Source organism: Citrus clementina, unplaced genomic scaffold, assembly GCF_000493195.1.
Source record: "Citrus clementina cultivar Clemenules unplaced genomic scaffold, Citrus_clementina_v1.0 scaffold_2, whole genome shotgun sequence".
Classification (NCBI taxonomy): domain Eukaryota; kingdom Viridiplantae; phylum Streptophyta; class Magnoliopsida; order Sapindales; family Rutaceae; genus Citrus; species Citrus x clementina.
The window spans coordinates 3,924,840-3,941,752 of record NW_006262688.1 but is presented as its reverse complement, the minus strand read 5'-3'; the positions used below and the strand labels follow the sequence as shown (position 1 = coordinate 3,941,752).

Here is a 16,913-nt window from a genome sequence, read left to right as displayed (position 1 = left end):
TTGGTGAAACATTAGGGTGTGCTGTAATATTTATCGATTCTTATGGGGTGGCCAAAAATAACCCTAATTTAATTACAAAAATCTTACTCACTCTTTGCACGCCCCAAAAAACTCCAAGTCTATTCACGTATAAAACTTTTGACTTTTTATCTTAGCACTGTTATGTAATTAAATAGATGACTTTATTGTATTATTATACTTGTAATTCAGGAGCAAATTCAGATGGCAATTTTTCAAAGAGACTTCATTTGTCTTGCATAGAAAAAATTATTACTTTCCATCTGGTGGTGCACTTTTCAAGCAAGATAAAGAGCTAGTCACGTAACTACCTTACATCACTACTACAAAACAGGACAAAGATGACATGTAATACATGACAAACATATTATTAATTGTCATCTATTAGTTTAGATGACTTTTATTTACTTTTGGAAGTCATATATTATAAAATTGTTTTTATTTATGACATAAAAATGACTCACCACTAAATAAGAAGTCATCTTTAGTTAATTAAAAGGTGACTCTTCTTTATAAAATGTGTCATTTAGTTTGTAGTATAAAAAGCCACTTTCCCTCTTTATTTTCTTTGTCTACCGCGAAATATCATTGTCTCTTTGTTTCAGCCTCCATTCTTCTGTGACTTTCTTTCTCTGTAAAATTCCCCTTTGCCCATAAAAAACATCTTCCTATCTTCTATTTCCAAGTTCCAAACTCTTAATTTCACCCATTATTTATATAGACCCAAAATCGTAAACCCTAACTGTTCACACATAGTGGAAGTGAAGACAAATTGGGAAGAAATTTGGAAGCTCTGGACCACACATGTTGGCAAGAAGATTGTAAAGCTTGGGACCACATCACTATCAAGGAAATTGTTGAAGCACTCGGCTACCTTGTATATTGGATTTTAAAAGTTTCGGTCCCCACATAAAGGTACTTTCTTTCCTTTTGTTTAATCATGTTTGAGAAAAAAAATGATAGATTGTTTGATTGTGGGTGGCCTACATGTGCTGTTTTTTCTTTTCTTTTCTTTGTCTAATTTACTCTATTTGAATAGCAAATGTTGAAAATATGGATGAACAATAAAAATTTTTCTGGGGATTAATATTTTAGGGAAGTTACAAATTTGGTCGAATCATGTCATGCTCCTTTGAAATTTAATCAGTTATCAATCTCAGAACCTCACGACTTCTATTCTTTTCCTTCGTAATTGTCAACTTGACCTCTCCTCTTTCTTTTAATTGGATTATCTTTCTTTTCTTTTCCCCTTCTCTTTTCTTTCATCTTATCTTTTACGAAATTGGGAAACCAAGAACGACAAGCGCCATGTGGGATTTGTTGCAAAATTATAAATATTTCAAATTCTTCAAATAACTTAAAATTAATTTATATACACACATACTTTCTTATTAAAAAAATAAAAACTAACGGAGAATTAATAGAATAAGCATTTATATAATATTATGTGATATTACAATATTAATTAATCATTTCATCCTCTTTCCTTTAGTATCATATAGAATATTGTAAAATCTACCTATAATTATAATCATATTATTAGAATCAAAATAATTTTATTACTATAAAGAGATTATAATTTAATAGAGTATATAATTATAAAAATTATTATTTTAACTTATTTATTTTTAATACAAGTAATATAGAAATAAAGACATAAAGTATACAATTTAATAATTAATTAATAAAACATCTTGAATCTAATATATGAACAAATATTAATAAGAGAAATAATGTTAGTTTCAGAAACTGATACATATTTTTAAAAAATTCAGATGTTTATACTTGTCATCATATATAATCTTCGCACTTAATACAACTGCTGCTTGCGTGCGTAGCAATCCATTTTGTTGTGCTTTTGTGTTTAGTCCCTGACACTTCATGTCCATTAAGCTTTGGTCAATTTATTATGTTATGTGCTTTAGTAAATTAATGTTTTTATTGATATTATTTTGATAGAATAATAATATTAAGGTCCTATGTTTTACTTTTTCTCAAATTAGGACATAGATACTTAGAAGGAAATTATGGAAAATGTTTTAGAATGATATATTTATATTTTACATTCAGAATGGACAAATCTTGGATGTCTATGGATCGAAGATCAAAAGATTATGAGATTGGTGTTGAAAGATTTATAGATTTTGCAATGGTTCATGCAACAAATTCTAATCACATACTATGTCCATGTATGAAATGTGGAAATGTGAAACATCAGACTGTTGATGAGATTAGAGACCATTTGTATTTGAATGGTATAGACCAAAGTTACAATAATTGGATTTTGCATGGAGAAAAGGTTGTTAAGAAGCTATCAACTACTAGCAACACTCAATCTACAAGAGAATTTGAAACAAGAGCCTTTGAAACCGAATCTGTGGCCAACACTGTAGAGATGATTCAAGGAGCTTATGATCATTTTGAAAACAACCCTAAACAATTTGAGAATTTATTGGCTGATGCTGAGAAAAAGTTATACCCAGGTTGTAGTAAGTTTACAAAATTATCTGCATTGGTAAAATTGTACAGCCTAAAAGCAAGAAATGGGTGGTCAGACCGAGGCTTTTCAGATTTGTTGAAATTGTTAAGAGAAATGTTGCCTGACAATAATGAAATGCCTTGTTCAATGTACGAGGCAAAAAAAACCTTAAATGCATTAGGGATGGAGTATGAGAAGATACATGCATGTCCAAATGACTGTATACTTTATAGAAAGGACTATAAAGATGCTGTTATATGTCCTAATTGTGGTGCAGCAAGGTGGAAGTTGAAAAAAAATTCAACTGAGATGAAGATTGGTGTTCCAGCAAAGGTTTTATGGTATTTCCCACCAATCCCAAGGTTTAAAAGAATGTTTTGAAGTGTTGAAACTTCAAAAAATCTAACATGGCATGCCACTCAAAGGGAAACTGATGGACTATTACGTCATCCTGCAGATACCCCGGCATGGAAACTAATAGATCACTTATGGCCTGATTTTGGAGTTGAACCAAGGAACTTGCGACTTGCATTATCTGCAGACGGGATTAATCCATATAATTCTCTTAGTAGTAGGTATAGTTGTTGGCCCGTCATAGTAGTGACATATAATCTTCCTCCATGGCTTTGTATGAAGAGGAAATTTATGATGTTGACATTATTAATTTCAGGTCCCAAACAGCCTGGTAATGATATTGATGTCTACTTAGCTCCATTGATTGATGATCTTAAAATATTGTGGGAGGTAGGCATTGAAGCTTATGATGCTTATCGTCAAGAGTCTTTCACATTGAAAGCTATTTTAATGTGGACGATAAATGATTTTCCTGCTTATGGAAACTTGGCTGGTTGCACTGTAAAAGGATATAAAGCATGTCCAATTTGTAGTGAAAAAACATGTGCAGTTCGGCTCGGCCATAGTAAAAAAATGTCTTATATCGGTCATAGAAGATTTTTACCACGATATCATCCATATCGGTTTCAGAAGAAGGCATTTAATAATGAAGAGGAAATTGAAATTGCTCCAGAACCGCTGAAAGGGGAGGAAATCTTGGCACGAGTTCAAAGATTAAATTTCTCGTTAGGGAAAAAAAAAGCAAATAGTCGTGCAACTGATATCAATGAAAGAGTTTGCTGGAAGAAAAAATCTATTTTTTTTTTAGCTTGATTATTGGAAGTCTTTATATGTTAGACACACTCTTGATGTTATGCATATTGAAAAGAATGTGTGTGAAAGTCTTGTGGGGACTTTACTTGACATTCCAGGGAAATCAAAAGATGGTTTTGCAGCTCGTATGGATCTACATGAAATGGGTGTAAGGAAAGAATTACTGCCAAGAGTTGGCCAAAATGGAACAAAATTACCTCCTGCGTGTTATACTTTGTCAAGGGAAGAAAAGAAAAAATTTTGTAAGACATTGTTTGAACTTAAGGTTCCTGATGGCTATTGTTCAAATTTTAGAAATCTAATCTCATTGCAAGATTTGAAAATCTATGGCTTGAAATCTCATGATTGTCATGCTTTGATGCAACAATTGTTTCCTTTAGCAATACGATCCTTGTTACCAAAACATGTTAGATATGTAATAATAAGATTTTGTGCTTTTTTTAGCAACCTGTGCAGTAAAGTAGTGGATGTGTCAAAATTGGATCAAATGCAAGCAGATTTGGTGAATACTATATGCTTGTTAGAAAAATATTTCTTGCCAGCTTTCTTTGATATTATGATTCACTTACCAGTGCACCTTGTTAGAGAAGTCAAACTTTGTGGACCTGTTTACCTCCGATGGATGTATCCATTTGAGAGGCAAATGAAAATATTGAAGGATTATGTACGAAATCGAGATAAACCAGAGGGTTGCATTGTTGAATCATATATAGCTGAAGAGGCTATTGAGTTCTGCATAGAATACTTATCTGAAGTTGATGCAATTGGCATTCCACCGAAAAAATACAGATCTGATGTTGGATTACCTTTACCAGGAGGATGTGTTGTTAGAATAGATCGTAAATTATGGGTGCAGGCACATAGATATGTACTGGAAAATACAAATGAAGTTCAGCCGTATATCATGTTAGTAACTATTTCCTTTATCTTATATATATTAGTTATATTTTCTGTAATAGTTATAATCATTCTTATTTCATCTTTGATATCTTAGAGAGCATATGGAGTTCTTGAAGAAGAAATATCCAGCAAAGTCAAAGAAGAAAAAATGGCTACAGGATGAACATAATAGGACTTTCATATATTGGTTGCGTCAAAAAGTAATTAACTATATAGTTCATCCATAAACAGTTTTTTTGTTATTCTAAGATATTTGTATATTATTTATATACATTTTTTATTACTATCATATAGGTTGAAATTCAACTTAACGAATCAAGGAACAATATCTCGGAAGCCTTAAGGTGGATTGCACATGGACCTCGCCCTGAAGTGATAAAGTACCAAGGCTATGAAATTAATGGTTATCGTTTTCATACCAAAGAACGTGATGACTTACGAGTTTTACAGAACAGTGGAGTCTATTTAGAGGCAAACACATTTCAGATTTCAAGTGCTAAAGATAAGAATCCTGTGGTGGCAAATATGTCATTTTATGGAGTTATACAAGAGATATGGGAGCTTGATTACAACAAGTTCAAGATTCCTGTATTTAAGTGTGATTGGGTTGAAAACAATCATGGGATAAAAAACGATGAGCTAGGAGCTACGTTGGTAAACCTTAATAGGATAGGCCATAAAGATGATTGTTTTATTTTGGCTTCTCAACCGATACAAGTATTTTATGCTGAAGATCAACTCGATCCAAGGTGGTCTATTGTGATAGTGAATCCACGTAGGGAATATATAGATGATTCAAGAGAAGATCTAGGTGACATCATGTTAGAACATCAAAATTCTAGCAATTTGATGCCATCTGTTGAGTCATTTGATAAAATGAGTGATGACGATTTAGCTTACATCCGAACTGATATCAATGAGGAAACATTGGTTGAAAACGTTGATTAGAAAAAAAAAATGTAAGTTTTTTTTCAACATATTTGATGTACTGAATTATTATTTTAATGTATATCATTTATTTAGCTTATGTGACCTATTATTCTTCTATTAAATTCTCATCAATTTTTTTCTTTAGTTATTTTGCAGCAGGTTTATAAAACATTGCTACAGAAATGAGTTCAATTGTCAAAAAAAGAAAAAGTAGAGGTCGAACGAATTTACCTCAGCTGGTCAGAAATAGAAACAATGGACAAAAGCTTATAGTTGAGTATAACAAAAGAGGACAACCACATGGCAAGGTAGCAACACGATTGTTTAGCTTTTTGGGTGTCTTGGCACGCACCATGGTTCGAATTTCTTATGAAGATTGGAGCAAAGTGCCATCAGAGACCAAAGAAAAGATATGGGAATGCATAAAAGTATGTGTTTACAGCCCTTTTCCTGAACTAATACTCATTTATTTAATTTGTGAATTTTTTTTTAAACATGCTATGCATATTGCAGTTCTCTTTTGAGATGGATGATGAGCTTCAAGGCAAATTCTTATCTTCAGCTGCGAATAAATGGAGAACCTTCAAGAATAGACTCACCACTAAATATATCAAGAGATATAAAGATAAGCCAGAGGCACTGAAATGCCCGCCTAAAATGTATGATTTTATCGAGCAAGAAGATTGGGAAGTTTTCGTACGTTATCGAACTTCTAGTGCATTTGAGGTATTGACTAACTTTTTGAATTAAATGTATGTTTTTCATTGTTTGCGTATTTACCTTGATTATTGAATGCAGGAAATCAGCCAAAAATATAGAGAAAGAAGGGCAAAAAATATATACAATCATTGCCTTTCAAGGAAAGGCTATGTGGGATTAAAGGAGGAATTGGTATGTACACAAACATTTATATGTATGTATAACTTTCCTTTTCAGTCTATCACCTGAATTAAGAAAGTTATGTATCACTTTAATTCATTTAAATTTATATATAGCAACAAGCTGCTGGAAACAATGAAGAAATTAGTCGCTCTACCTTATGGAAAGCAGCACGTAAAAATAAGAAAGGTAGATACACGAGCGAGGTCGTTAGAGAAAAGGCTGATGAAATAGTAAGTTTTATAAATATATGATTTTGAATAATTTAACATATGAACTAAAAAGTTGCTGATTTCTTGTTATTATTCAAATGTAGGATGAGATAACAAAGAAAAGTGAGGAAGGGGTTATAGCTACTGGTGGTAGGAATGATGTTCTAACAATAGCTTTAGGAACCCCTGAAAGTTCAGGTCGAGTAAGAACTGGAGGACGTTTTGCCACACCTTCTTCATACTTTGGAAGGAAAAAACGAAGCTTCTCATCCAACAATGAGTTACAAGAGCGTATAACTCAACTAGAGGAAAATTATGAGAAAATTTCACAAGAAAAATTTCTGTTAGAGCAAAATGTGGGGAAGATTGTACAAGAACAAATGATGCATTTTTTTGAAGAATTCCGAAAGAATGGAGTCCTACCGATCCAGTCACCAAAAGTTCCCTCAGAAAAAGGCAGCTGCTCCGAAGAACCAAGAATGAAGAAAAAGTGCTCCAAGAAAAAACAAGTACATATGCAAAATGAGTGCTTCAAGAAGAAACAAGTATACATAAAAAATAAGTGCAGTTCTTTTTTTTTAAATTCCAAATCTCAAAGTTTAAATTTTAATCACTTATAATGCTATGATTAATACTTTACTCATAGATGATGTAGGGCAAATCATGTATGTTAGCAGTGGGCAGCATAAACAATATTGTAGCCAAAGGTACAATGTTAGAAAACAATGATCCTAATTCTACTGTGCATGGAGTACCATTGGCAGTCACGGATGTTCGTGTGGCTGTTGATATAGCAATTAAAGGGGATACCTTTTTTACCAAGGCCTGTCAGGGATGAGTTAGTTATTGTTAGCCATGCCATTGGATCCCATGTTGCTTGGCCTAAGCAATTTGTCATCTTGAATGATTTTGAGGTATATATCTATAATTAATTGTTTGCTTTTGATATGTCTTAAATTAATAATAATAATTTTTTTAATTCTGGAGAGTGTTGTTTATTTGTTTGATACACATAATTTATCCTGCAGCTGTCTAGAAAATTTTACAAACTGCAATCAAATATAACTCTTGTAGCTAAGTAAAGTTTCGAAGATAGCAATATGTGTATTGTACAAAAATGATAGTAATGTTCTTGCCGCAGTAGTTATTGTTTTTGTCTTGCCACTATTCAAATATCATTTTCCATTTAATATGTGGTCATCACAAAGTCAAAAACACCCCAAATCATATCCGAAATTATATTCTTGCTTGATGAACAGTGAACACTAACCCTTTGAAAAATTGTGTTGAAAGATTTAAAAAATCACATGGGGTCCAAGTATTCTGTCATTATATGTTGCACTCATGTATAAATTTAGCATTTAACTGAGCATATCATTGACGCCTATAATGTCTTATTCTTTTTTGTGTTTTGGTTAATTAATTTTTGTTTTCGCTTGTAGATATCTCATACATATTTGTAGTTACATAAATAAATCTATTGAGAATATGCAGGAATACAAAGTGCCAGCAAGAATAGATGCTCTTTGCAAGTACGCTCGCCGAGTGTTGACTAAAGCATTATTTATTGAAATTTATCCAGGGATCTTCAACAATGAACAAGCTGAATTATATTTATCAGTTGATGACATTGTACAATTCTGTAGCATGGAAAAGATTGGGGTCGCAACAATAATTTGTTACATGAAGTAATTTAATTAAATTACTTATTTTCTTGGCAAAATAATTAGAAATAATTTTTATTTATGCAGTGAAGTAATTATTACTTGTTTTTTGTAGGCATCTTTACGAAGTCTTGAAGGATCATCCCCAGGAACATATTTACAAATTTGGTAATCCTTCAATCTTTTGTGATGAAACCGGAAATAATGATGAGACTAGAGCTCGTGCAATGGTATCAAGAATGGAAATACTTGATCCACAACAGCTTCTGATGTTTCCTTACAATACCAGGTTTGTTATTTTATTAATTGTATATAGCATTTGGAGTTTATTCTCTTTTTCTTTTACAAAAATATGCAAGGCTGATATTTATCATTATATATAGCAAACATTGGATGTTGATTGTTGTGGATCCGCACAAATTTATAGTATATTTTTTTGATTCACTCGGTCATGAACCTCGCCCTGATTTGAAGAACTTTGTATCACTGTAAGTTATTGTCATTTTGTTGTCAATTATAATGCATTTATTAAAACATGCTTGACTAAATGTGTATTTAATTATGTATCTTAAGTGCTTTCAAGATTTTTATAGCAAAAATGGGAAATGCGAATCGAAAATCCTTTGTTTGGAAAAGGGTTAAGGTATATGAAATTGTACATATGTATGTTCAATTTAAATTTATTTACATATGTAAATGACATTAATTAGTTCAAAATTTATGTGTAGTGTCCTCAACAAACTACAAATACTGAATGTGGATATTATGTCATGAGATTTATGAAGGAAATCATTGAAAATCAGGCTGATTCAATAAAAAACTTGGTAGTTATCTCCTTATCCTTTTAAAATTTATAGATTTCATAAGGTTGATGCATGTATTAATGTTGACGATTTTGTGCATGATATATAGTTTGTTGGACGAGATAGTTTCACCCAAAAAGATATTGATAAAGTAAGAGTGGAGTGGGCAGAGTACATATGGCAGAACATTTTTCGCTAAATTTTGTAGCACAATGACTTTGTGAGGTTAGTAAATCAATAGGATTATTATTTTTATCTGCATCTTTGTTATTATCTTTGTTTCGAATAAGATATTAAAAAGTTTATAAAATTATTTCAATTATTTTCATTTTGTAATTAAGGAAGGTTCATCTAAAAGTTTCACTCTCCAACTCCCTTTGGGTTTGGCATGATTATTGGAGTAGCATGATTATTGGAGTAGCCAACTGGAGCCCCTGCATTTTGTTGTTCTTGTGAAGAATGTAATACAGTTCTATTTTAAGAAAAAAGAGTTATGGATATCTAGTTACTTTCATTTGGAAATTGTAAACATAAAGAATATTTTTGGTATTGTTTGTCATGTACCAAATTTATATACGACTATTGCAATTGCTTGAATATTTATTTTTATGTTGCAGCTTTTCAAAAAAAATTATCGCAATAATAATAATAATAATGATGATGATGATGATGATGATGATGATGATGATGATGATGATGATGATAATGATAATAATAATAATAATAATAATAATAATAATAATAATAATAATAATAATAATAATAATAATAATAGATGACTGATTTTTTGAAAAGAAAGTCACCTATGTGCATAACCGTTATTATTATAGATGACTGATTTTTTGAAAAGTAAGTCACCTATGTGCATATTAAACACCATGCTGCCGAAAATTAGAACAACATTAGACGACTGCTTTTTGAGAAATGAGTCATCTATGATACTTATTAGATGACTCTCTTTACACGTCATCTTTTGTACCTCGTTTTAGATGACTGTTGCAAAGATGACTAATTTTACTTCGTCATCATAAGATTAATTTAAACGTCATCTATGTTCATTTTTGTAGTAGTGTGCATTCATCTTAATCGCATTTTCTTCAGCTCCACTGCTCTGGAATTCATCTTTACAGTAATCTTTAAAATTATGATTTCACCTAGACTTTTATCACTTTGTTACTTTCTTATACTATCTAAAACTATAGATAGCTTCCATAAATTAATATATTCTCTTGAGCTTTTAATATTCTTGCGCCAATTGTTCTTTAGTATCAATGTATGATTAATAGTTAATTATTTTTATTTTTTAATTTATTAATTACTAATCAATTAAGTGAATATTGCTCCGAAGAATATCATATTATGAGGGAATCCTAATTCAGTGTCCTTACCTTCAAATTTTCATTATTTCCTTGTACATTCCACTCCTGCGCTATTATTAACAAGAGGGTTCATGATATTGCCAAGTTTATAATCCATCAATGTGTAGTTCTATTTGAGATTGAGATGCTGTAACTTTTAAGATACAACTGCTGTAAAAAAAAACTGTAATTATAAAATAAAAGTTAATAATATATAGTAAATATAAATTTTAAATAATAATTTTAATAAAATTATTAAAGATATAATATATTTTTCAATATACAAGTGAAAAATCATATCAACATATCTTCTAAGTTATAGCAGTCAGTGTTTACCAAACACTTTAATGCTATAACTTTTAAGTTAAAGCAGTCAAACTTCAATCTCAAACACATCCAAAATTAAGCCACAACACAAAAATCGTTAGGCCAATGACAACGCCTGATGGTGCCCGTGGTCGTTACTCTCTGAACCCCTCTTTTGAGAGGCTTGTATACCACACCATTCAGTCAGCTCGTGGTTCTTACTATCCAAACTAATCTCATACATCAGCCAATCTGAGCAGTACACATGACAGGATAAAAATTCCGCTGCCAAAAAACTACGCCAAAAAAAATAAAAATAAATTATCATCCGAAAATTCATTTGCATTCTCAAACTATATCACAAAGGAACTGTTTTGTTTGTGAAACTGTGATATATAACATCAACCAAAACCATCTTAATTCAGACAATTTTAATAAAATGGTAGATAGCATACAAATGAAATCAATGTTATATGTTAATTACAGTTAGAGATGGGAAAAATCCCTATGGAGACGGGTACTCTCGGGGATTTTCCCCATTCAGGAGGGTACGAATATAATTTTATACTCGATTTCTTATTCGGGGAAAGAATGATAAATTGGTTTTACCCAATTTCTTATTTAGGGAAGGGACGGGGATGAGGTAGAATCCCTATCCCCTCCCCATTCCACCATTTTAATTTTAATTTTTTAAAATTACTAGTAAGTAAATAATAAAATTTAAATTATATTATAAAATTATAAATATTGGTAAAAATAACAAAAATATTTATATTATTAAACTTTTAGGCATAATTAACTAATTAAAGTTTTAAATTTTTATTTAGGGCATTAAAAAAGCCGGATAGATTTTATTAGCCCAAAATTTTTATTTTGTTTTATTAAAAATATTAATTAAGTATGTACACTTATTTCATTTATTTTATTGTCGATATAAAAATAAATTCTTTTTTTAATTGTAGGATTATGAAGATTGACAAAGATAATTATTTTGAAAATTTGTATTTTGCATGTGACTTTTGTAATGGATCAATATTAATGTAAGATATATTTCGAACTTTAATTTTATTTGAATTTTTTTATTTTAATATAATTAACTAAAAAACAAAAACAAAAAAATGTCTTAGTTATTTGGAAATCGGTGACCCTCGAGGATCCCCTGTTATTATTCGAGGAGGGAATGAGAATTCTCTTAATCAATTTTGACGGTAGGGGTGTTCACGGATTATAATTTTTCAATCCAATCGAATCTACGGATTGATAAAATTCAATCCAAATCCAATCCATACATCCGCGGATCGGATACGGATTTGACTCAATCCATATCCAATCCATACGTCTGCAGATCGGATGCAGATTTGACTCAATCCATGTGCAATCCACCATTTTGTGCATTAGTTTTCGAATTAAAATTTTTAGTTCTCTCCAACTAATGAAATAAAAAAAATCTAATATAAAAATAATTTTGCTACCAATTAAATTTAAAATTGAATAAAATTTAAATAAATTAATTGTTTAAATTAAGCTAAAATAATACATTTAAAGTTTCAAAATATAACACATCGAGACTAATTATTCAAATAAAGCTACAATAATATGTTCAAAGTTTCAAAATATAACACATCAAACTTAATTGTTCAAACAAAGTTACAATAATACATTAATATAACACCAAAATTAATTGTTCAAATAAAGCCACAATTAATTGAAATGGCGAAGTTTCAGAAACCAGACATAGTCTGATCCTTCACCAGGGCTGTTGCGCCTGTCGAAAAGTGGTGATTACAGAGCCATCCACGATGGGAACAAGGAGAAGTCGTACAGGTGGCAATCTTGAAGGTTGTGATAGTGAAATTGTTCAGCTGAAACCAGTGAATGTGAAGTGGCTCGATGGACTTGGGAAAGAAGATGGCTTGCTCTTGCTGGAATCGCGCGGCCGATGTCCTTAAATCCGTGTTGAGAGTGTATTCAACCAGTATTGAGTGTTGCTAGTGTGAGTGACGGCGGGGAAGCTTAGGGTTTTTTGTTTGCAAATTGTTGGTAACTTGGCGTTATATTACTTTGCTTTTGCTAGTGCGTGTGACTTTGCTTTTATTTTGTTTTACAATTTTTACAATTTTTACAAGTTATATTTGTATATTTGACTATTTAATTATTTTTTATTTTATATTATTATTGGGTAATGACTAAGATATGTTATAGTGCTTAGTAACTATGCAATGTCACATTTATAATTTTTTTTAATTAAATTTATAATAATTTTTTAATTATATATATATATATATATATATATATATATATATATATATTGTGGATTCACGGATTTCTGTGGATTTATAGAAGTAAATCCATATCCAATCCATTGACTGCGGATTTTTAAATTTTCAATCCATATCCAATCCACCAATTCACGGATCGGATTTATACAGATCAGATTCAGCGGATCAGACGGATTGAGCGGATCGGATTGGACTCTGAACACTCCTATCTGACGGGGATGGGGAGGGGACGAGGACATGCGCAAAATAGCAGGGATGGATACGGAGAGATTGGTCCCCTCCCCTCCCCTCCCCATTGCTATCCCTAGATACAGCCAGACTAATCACATAAAAGTATTATTTATTAGATTTAAAATAAAAATTCATCTGCCAACAACCATTCATCGATAATTTTCAATGGGATTAACACCAATCGATCTTATTTAAACCTTTAAAAGAAAGGGAAAAAAAGAAAAAAAGAAAAAGGAATTAAAGGAGTGAATTCTTTTATACATCTATTGTAAATGTAACCAACCAATAGAATCAAGACACATTAAAACTTTTTAAGTCTACAAATCAAGGCCAGTTCCCTCGAATTTCTTGCATGTAATTTCATCCAAACCCTGCTTCATCTCATCCGTGAAACAATTCTGCCAGTCCCCCACGTTGCCCAGTCTGAAAAAGGAACTGTTCGGCACTCCAGAATCCGAAAGCTTTCCATTTTTGTTAACCTCCAAATTCTTAAGCCTCTCAAAACTCGATCTCCACAGCACCTTATCCACCTCATCATTATCTTCGTCACCAAACGGCCGACCAAGAAATGAAGCCAGCTTCCTCACTTCTCCTTTGGGATCTCTTTTCAGGTCTTCATATTTCAAGAACAACAGCTTGTTCGGGTTCTTTAAGCTCTCCTGCCAGTACTCTAAAACGTGATCATGAAATGGCCCAAATAAATGAATCCCTTTAATAAAAGAATCGTAGGCTTTTTCTAACCGATATGGCTCCGTATTGGGTGGTAAAATTTGGTTGAAGAAATGCCATAGTGAAACAAAAGTGTCCTTAGGGTTTCGAGCTATGTAAACGATCTTGCACTCGGAGTTCTTGATCGATTCTGGCAAGGCACTGTAGGGCAAATGGGTGTTAAAAACTCTAGGAGATTGCATATCTTTCAGCTTAGACAGTAAATTAAAGTAGTACAAATATTCCAAGCACTTTATATGATCATGAGGATTTTTGACTTCAAGCTGGTCAACTTCATCACGATCATTTTTGCGTTGGTTTCCCATAATGCAAATACAAAGGGCCTTAAGCCAAGTGGTTCCTGTTTTCATAGAAGATGCCAAGATTACATCGTCAGAAAGAGCTTTGAATTCGGACTTGAAGGCTAACATACCTGGAATCACATCGCCGCTGTACCAATATCCATCCAACTGGTAAAGGTCAAGAATTTCCCAGAATTTTTCTTTGGGATATTCATCAAGTAACAAACCTTCTTCTTGGCAGGCCATGTATTGAAAATTTCAATGGCAGAAAATTAATGAGTTTTAGTTACGACGTCTTCGTTGTCGACTACATATTTATATAGACAAATTACTGGGGTACTCTTCTGGAATTTGAATTCAAGGCTCAGCTGTGTTGTTGCTGAAATTTTAATAAATTGCTGCCATGTGGGTGTTTATATTAGTGTATGGTTGAAATTTAAAAAGTTAAGCCCAATACTGAATTCATATCTATATGATGAGTTATTCTGAAATTTTAAAGGTCTTATGTTACGTGTTTACTAATAGTAATGTATTTGCGGGTGAAGAAAAATAGAAAAATAAAAAATAATTTTGTAAACCGTAAGTTTGGCAGCTGGCTGGATGCTTAAAATTAATTAATACAAAACTTGTGTTACTTGTAATTAACTATGTTGAAAGTCAATTTAGAAAATATAAATTGTTAATTAGGCAGCTGGCTGGATGCTTAAAATTAATACACACACAACTTATTTGTTACTTGCACACACACATATATATATATATGATTAGAATCAATTTAATATACTTTTAGTTCCATGTGCAGAAAGATTAAATATTGTTCCATGACTTGATGATAAAACCATTTCTTTTTCCCTTATCGGCCCATCAGATGAAACTGAATTCGCCTGTATAGCGTTGTAAGGTCTCTCTTACTTCAAGGAGTGCTTTTATATCATACAATTTTTCGTTCTAGTTAAATCAATTGCAATTCAGCTAGATATAATATATATACATAAAACCAAAATAAAATTATAAATGTAATTTTTAACTTATGAAACCCAATATGTAATTAGAATTGATATATAAAATTGTGAAATTTTTGTGTAATACTTTTATAGTGTTCAAATTAAACAAGGAGGATTGCCGGAAAAATATAATGGACAGTAGTATAAATATCTGTTTTTATTTTTCTTTGAAGTTTTTAATAATCTTGCTCATATATAATAAAATAAAGAATAATGCTATGTTTATTTAGTTGAGATACTTAATTTGTATCTCAACTGATGTGATAAATGATGTGTCATTATTTGATTGGCTCAAGTGATGGTTAATTATTAAGTCTTATCATTTTTAATTTAAATAGTGTAATTATATTAGTGAAATATAAGTTGGGAGTATAAATTAAGTATCTCAATAGAATAAGCATAACATCACTCTAAAATAAAATATGTCCATATCACATTCTTATGGCTGGCTCTAAGAGGTTCCAATGTTCACATGGTCCATCCATTTGGAGTTGACCTCTAAACATTTTTAAATATGAGTACTATTTATCCATTTTCCGTAAAAGCATTTTAAGAGTCAACTAATATCCCAAATTGTTTATAGAACACACATAAGACATGGCTAAATAAATTAGCTAGATGTGAATAGATATGGTGATATATGTTGAATTTTATATTTGCAATTTGAGATGTAACAAAATGTGAAGGGGCGTATTATTGATCTATCACATGTATATATGGACGCTCACCTTGTTATGTTGACAATATAAATAATAAAAAGGATTATATCTATATATAAAATTAACGAGTGTTATCATTATCAAGAGTTACGTTTTGTTGTTTATCATACATAGGAAAAAAGACACCTAAAAGGCTAAAACTCATTATTTACTTAAATATACATGTGGGCGAGCTTAAAAAATACTCTAAAAGTTTCTTTTTAAGTATTCTATCCTTCGATTATTGTAGTAACAAAAAAATTGATCTTAACAAATGCAATAACAATAATACTAATAACATCAACAACAACAATAATAAATTCATTTAACAAACTAATAATATTTATTTAATGTTTTAATATTAAAAATAATTTTCAGAATGTAAATTAATTAATTATTATATTTATTGAATCAAATATTTGTAGTTAAAAAGTTTAAATAAATCCTTGGGTTAAATAATTTGAATATTAATATATAAAATCTATCGAATAGATGCATAATGTTAACTTTATTTTTTGATTAGTATTCAAAACAATTTTAAAAATTGCATATTATGTGATATTTATTTTAATATTTTAAATCTTTTTTATCATAAAACAATAAAATTAAATTTTGGGTTAATAAATTATAAAATTATAAAATTTATTTAACAGATTGATAATTGAAAGTGAAAAAGATTTTCAATAAGCCAAGAATTTAAATAGGTCTGTGAACTATACTTGAATCATAACTTCTCTAAAAGATACTTCGATGAGTAAGGATGTGATTTTGGTGAATTTAAGAAGAACGGAAGCAAAAATTTAAAGGAATCCGATTATTTCAAATGCCATAAAATCCTGTTTTGATTTTTTGTAGGGAGATTAGATTTGTTTAATATCTAGGTAAATCTGGACAGTTTATCTAAAGTAGGAGAAAAAAAAACCTAAGAGAAAAGAGACACAAAATTATTAGACTAAGCAGGCATAATTGCATGTT

The 16,913-nt window shown here is 30.8% G+C and overlaps 3 protein-coding genes across 16 annotated transcripts; 2 read left to right on the top strand and 1 right to left on the bottom strand.

The window, feature by feature from the left end:
* Positions 1 to 599: 599 nt before the first annotated feature.
* On the top strand, positions 600 to 9,649 carry LOC18052269. Of its 14 annotated transcripts, none has more exons than XM_024191838.1 (16): positions 600 to 933; positions 4,480 to 4,570; positions 4,659 to 4,764; positions 4,859 to 5,523; positions 5,640 to 5,922; positions 6,008 to 6,220; positions 6,293 to 6,385; positions 6,490 to 6,606; positions 6,690 to 7,499; positions 8,080 to 8,273; positions 8,365 to 8,538; positions 8,633 to 8,737; positions 8,823 to 8,892; positions 8,978 to 9,073; positions 9,162 to 9,277; positions 9,394 to 9,649. In XM_024191838.1, exons 5-9 carry the CDS (start codon positions 5,677 to 5,679, stop codon positions 7,203 to 7,205), a joined length of 1,185 nt encoding a protein of 394 aa, XP_024047606.1. In that variant the 5' UTR covers positions 600 to 933; positions 4,480 to 4,570; positions 4,659 to 4,764; positions 4,859 to 5,523; positions 5,640 to 5,676; the 3' UTR covers positions 7,206 to 7,499; positions 8,080 to 8,273; positions 8,365 to 8,538; positions 8,633 to 8,737; positions 8,823 to 8,892; positions 8,978 to 9,073; positions 9,162 to 9,277; positions 9,394 to 9,649. The 14 variants fall into 14 exon arrangements, with proteins under 14 accessions (XP_024047606.1, XP_024047610.1, XP_024047612.1 ...); XM_024191848.1 differs by lacking the exon at positions 600 to 933 and having other exon boundaries at positions 2,089 to 4,570; positions 6,690 to 7,130; positions 7,232 to 7,499; XM_024191841.1 differs by lacking the exon at positions 600 to 933 and having other exon boundaries at positions 2,089 to 4,570; positions 5,651 to 5,922.
* Positions 2,090 to 3,664, top strand: LOC112100810. Its single transcript, XM_024190646.1, has 2 exons — positions 2,090 to 2,838; positions 2,923 to 3,664. Exons 1-2 carry the CDS (start codon positions 2,090 to 2,092, stop codon positions 3,662 to 3,664), a joined length of 1,491 nt encoding a protein of 496 aa, XP_024046414.1.
* Positions 9,650 to 13,522: 3,873 nt separating the features above from the next.
* LOC18052268 (cytosolic sulfotransferase 12) lies at positions 13,523 to 14,505 on the bottom strand. The gene is made up of 2 exons (XM_024191850.1): positions 14,368 to 14,505; positions 13,523 to 14,295 (listed from the first exon to the last, which is right to left on the bottom strand). Exons 1-2 carry the CDS (start codon positions 14,480 to 14,482, stop codon positions 13,544 to 13,546), a joined length of 867 nt encoding a protein of 288 aa, XP_024047618.1. The 5' UTR covers positions 14,483 to 14,505; the 3' UTR covers positions 13,523 to 13,543.
* Positions 14,506 to 16,913: the final 2,408 nt, after the last annotated feature.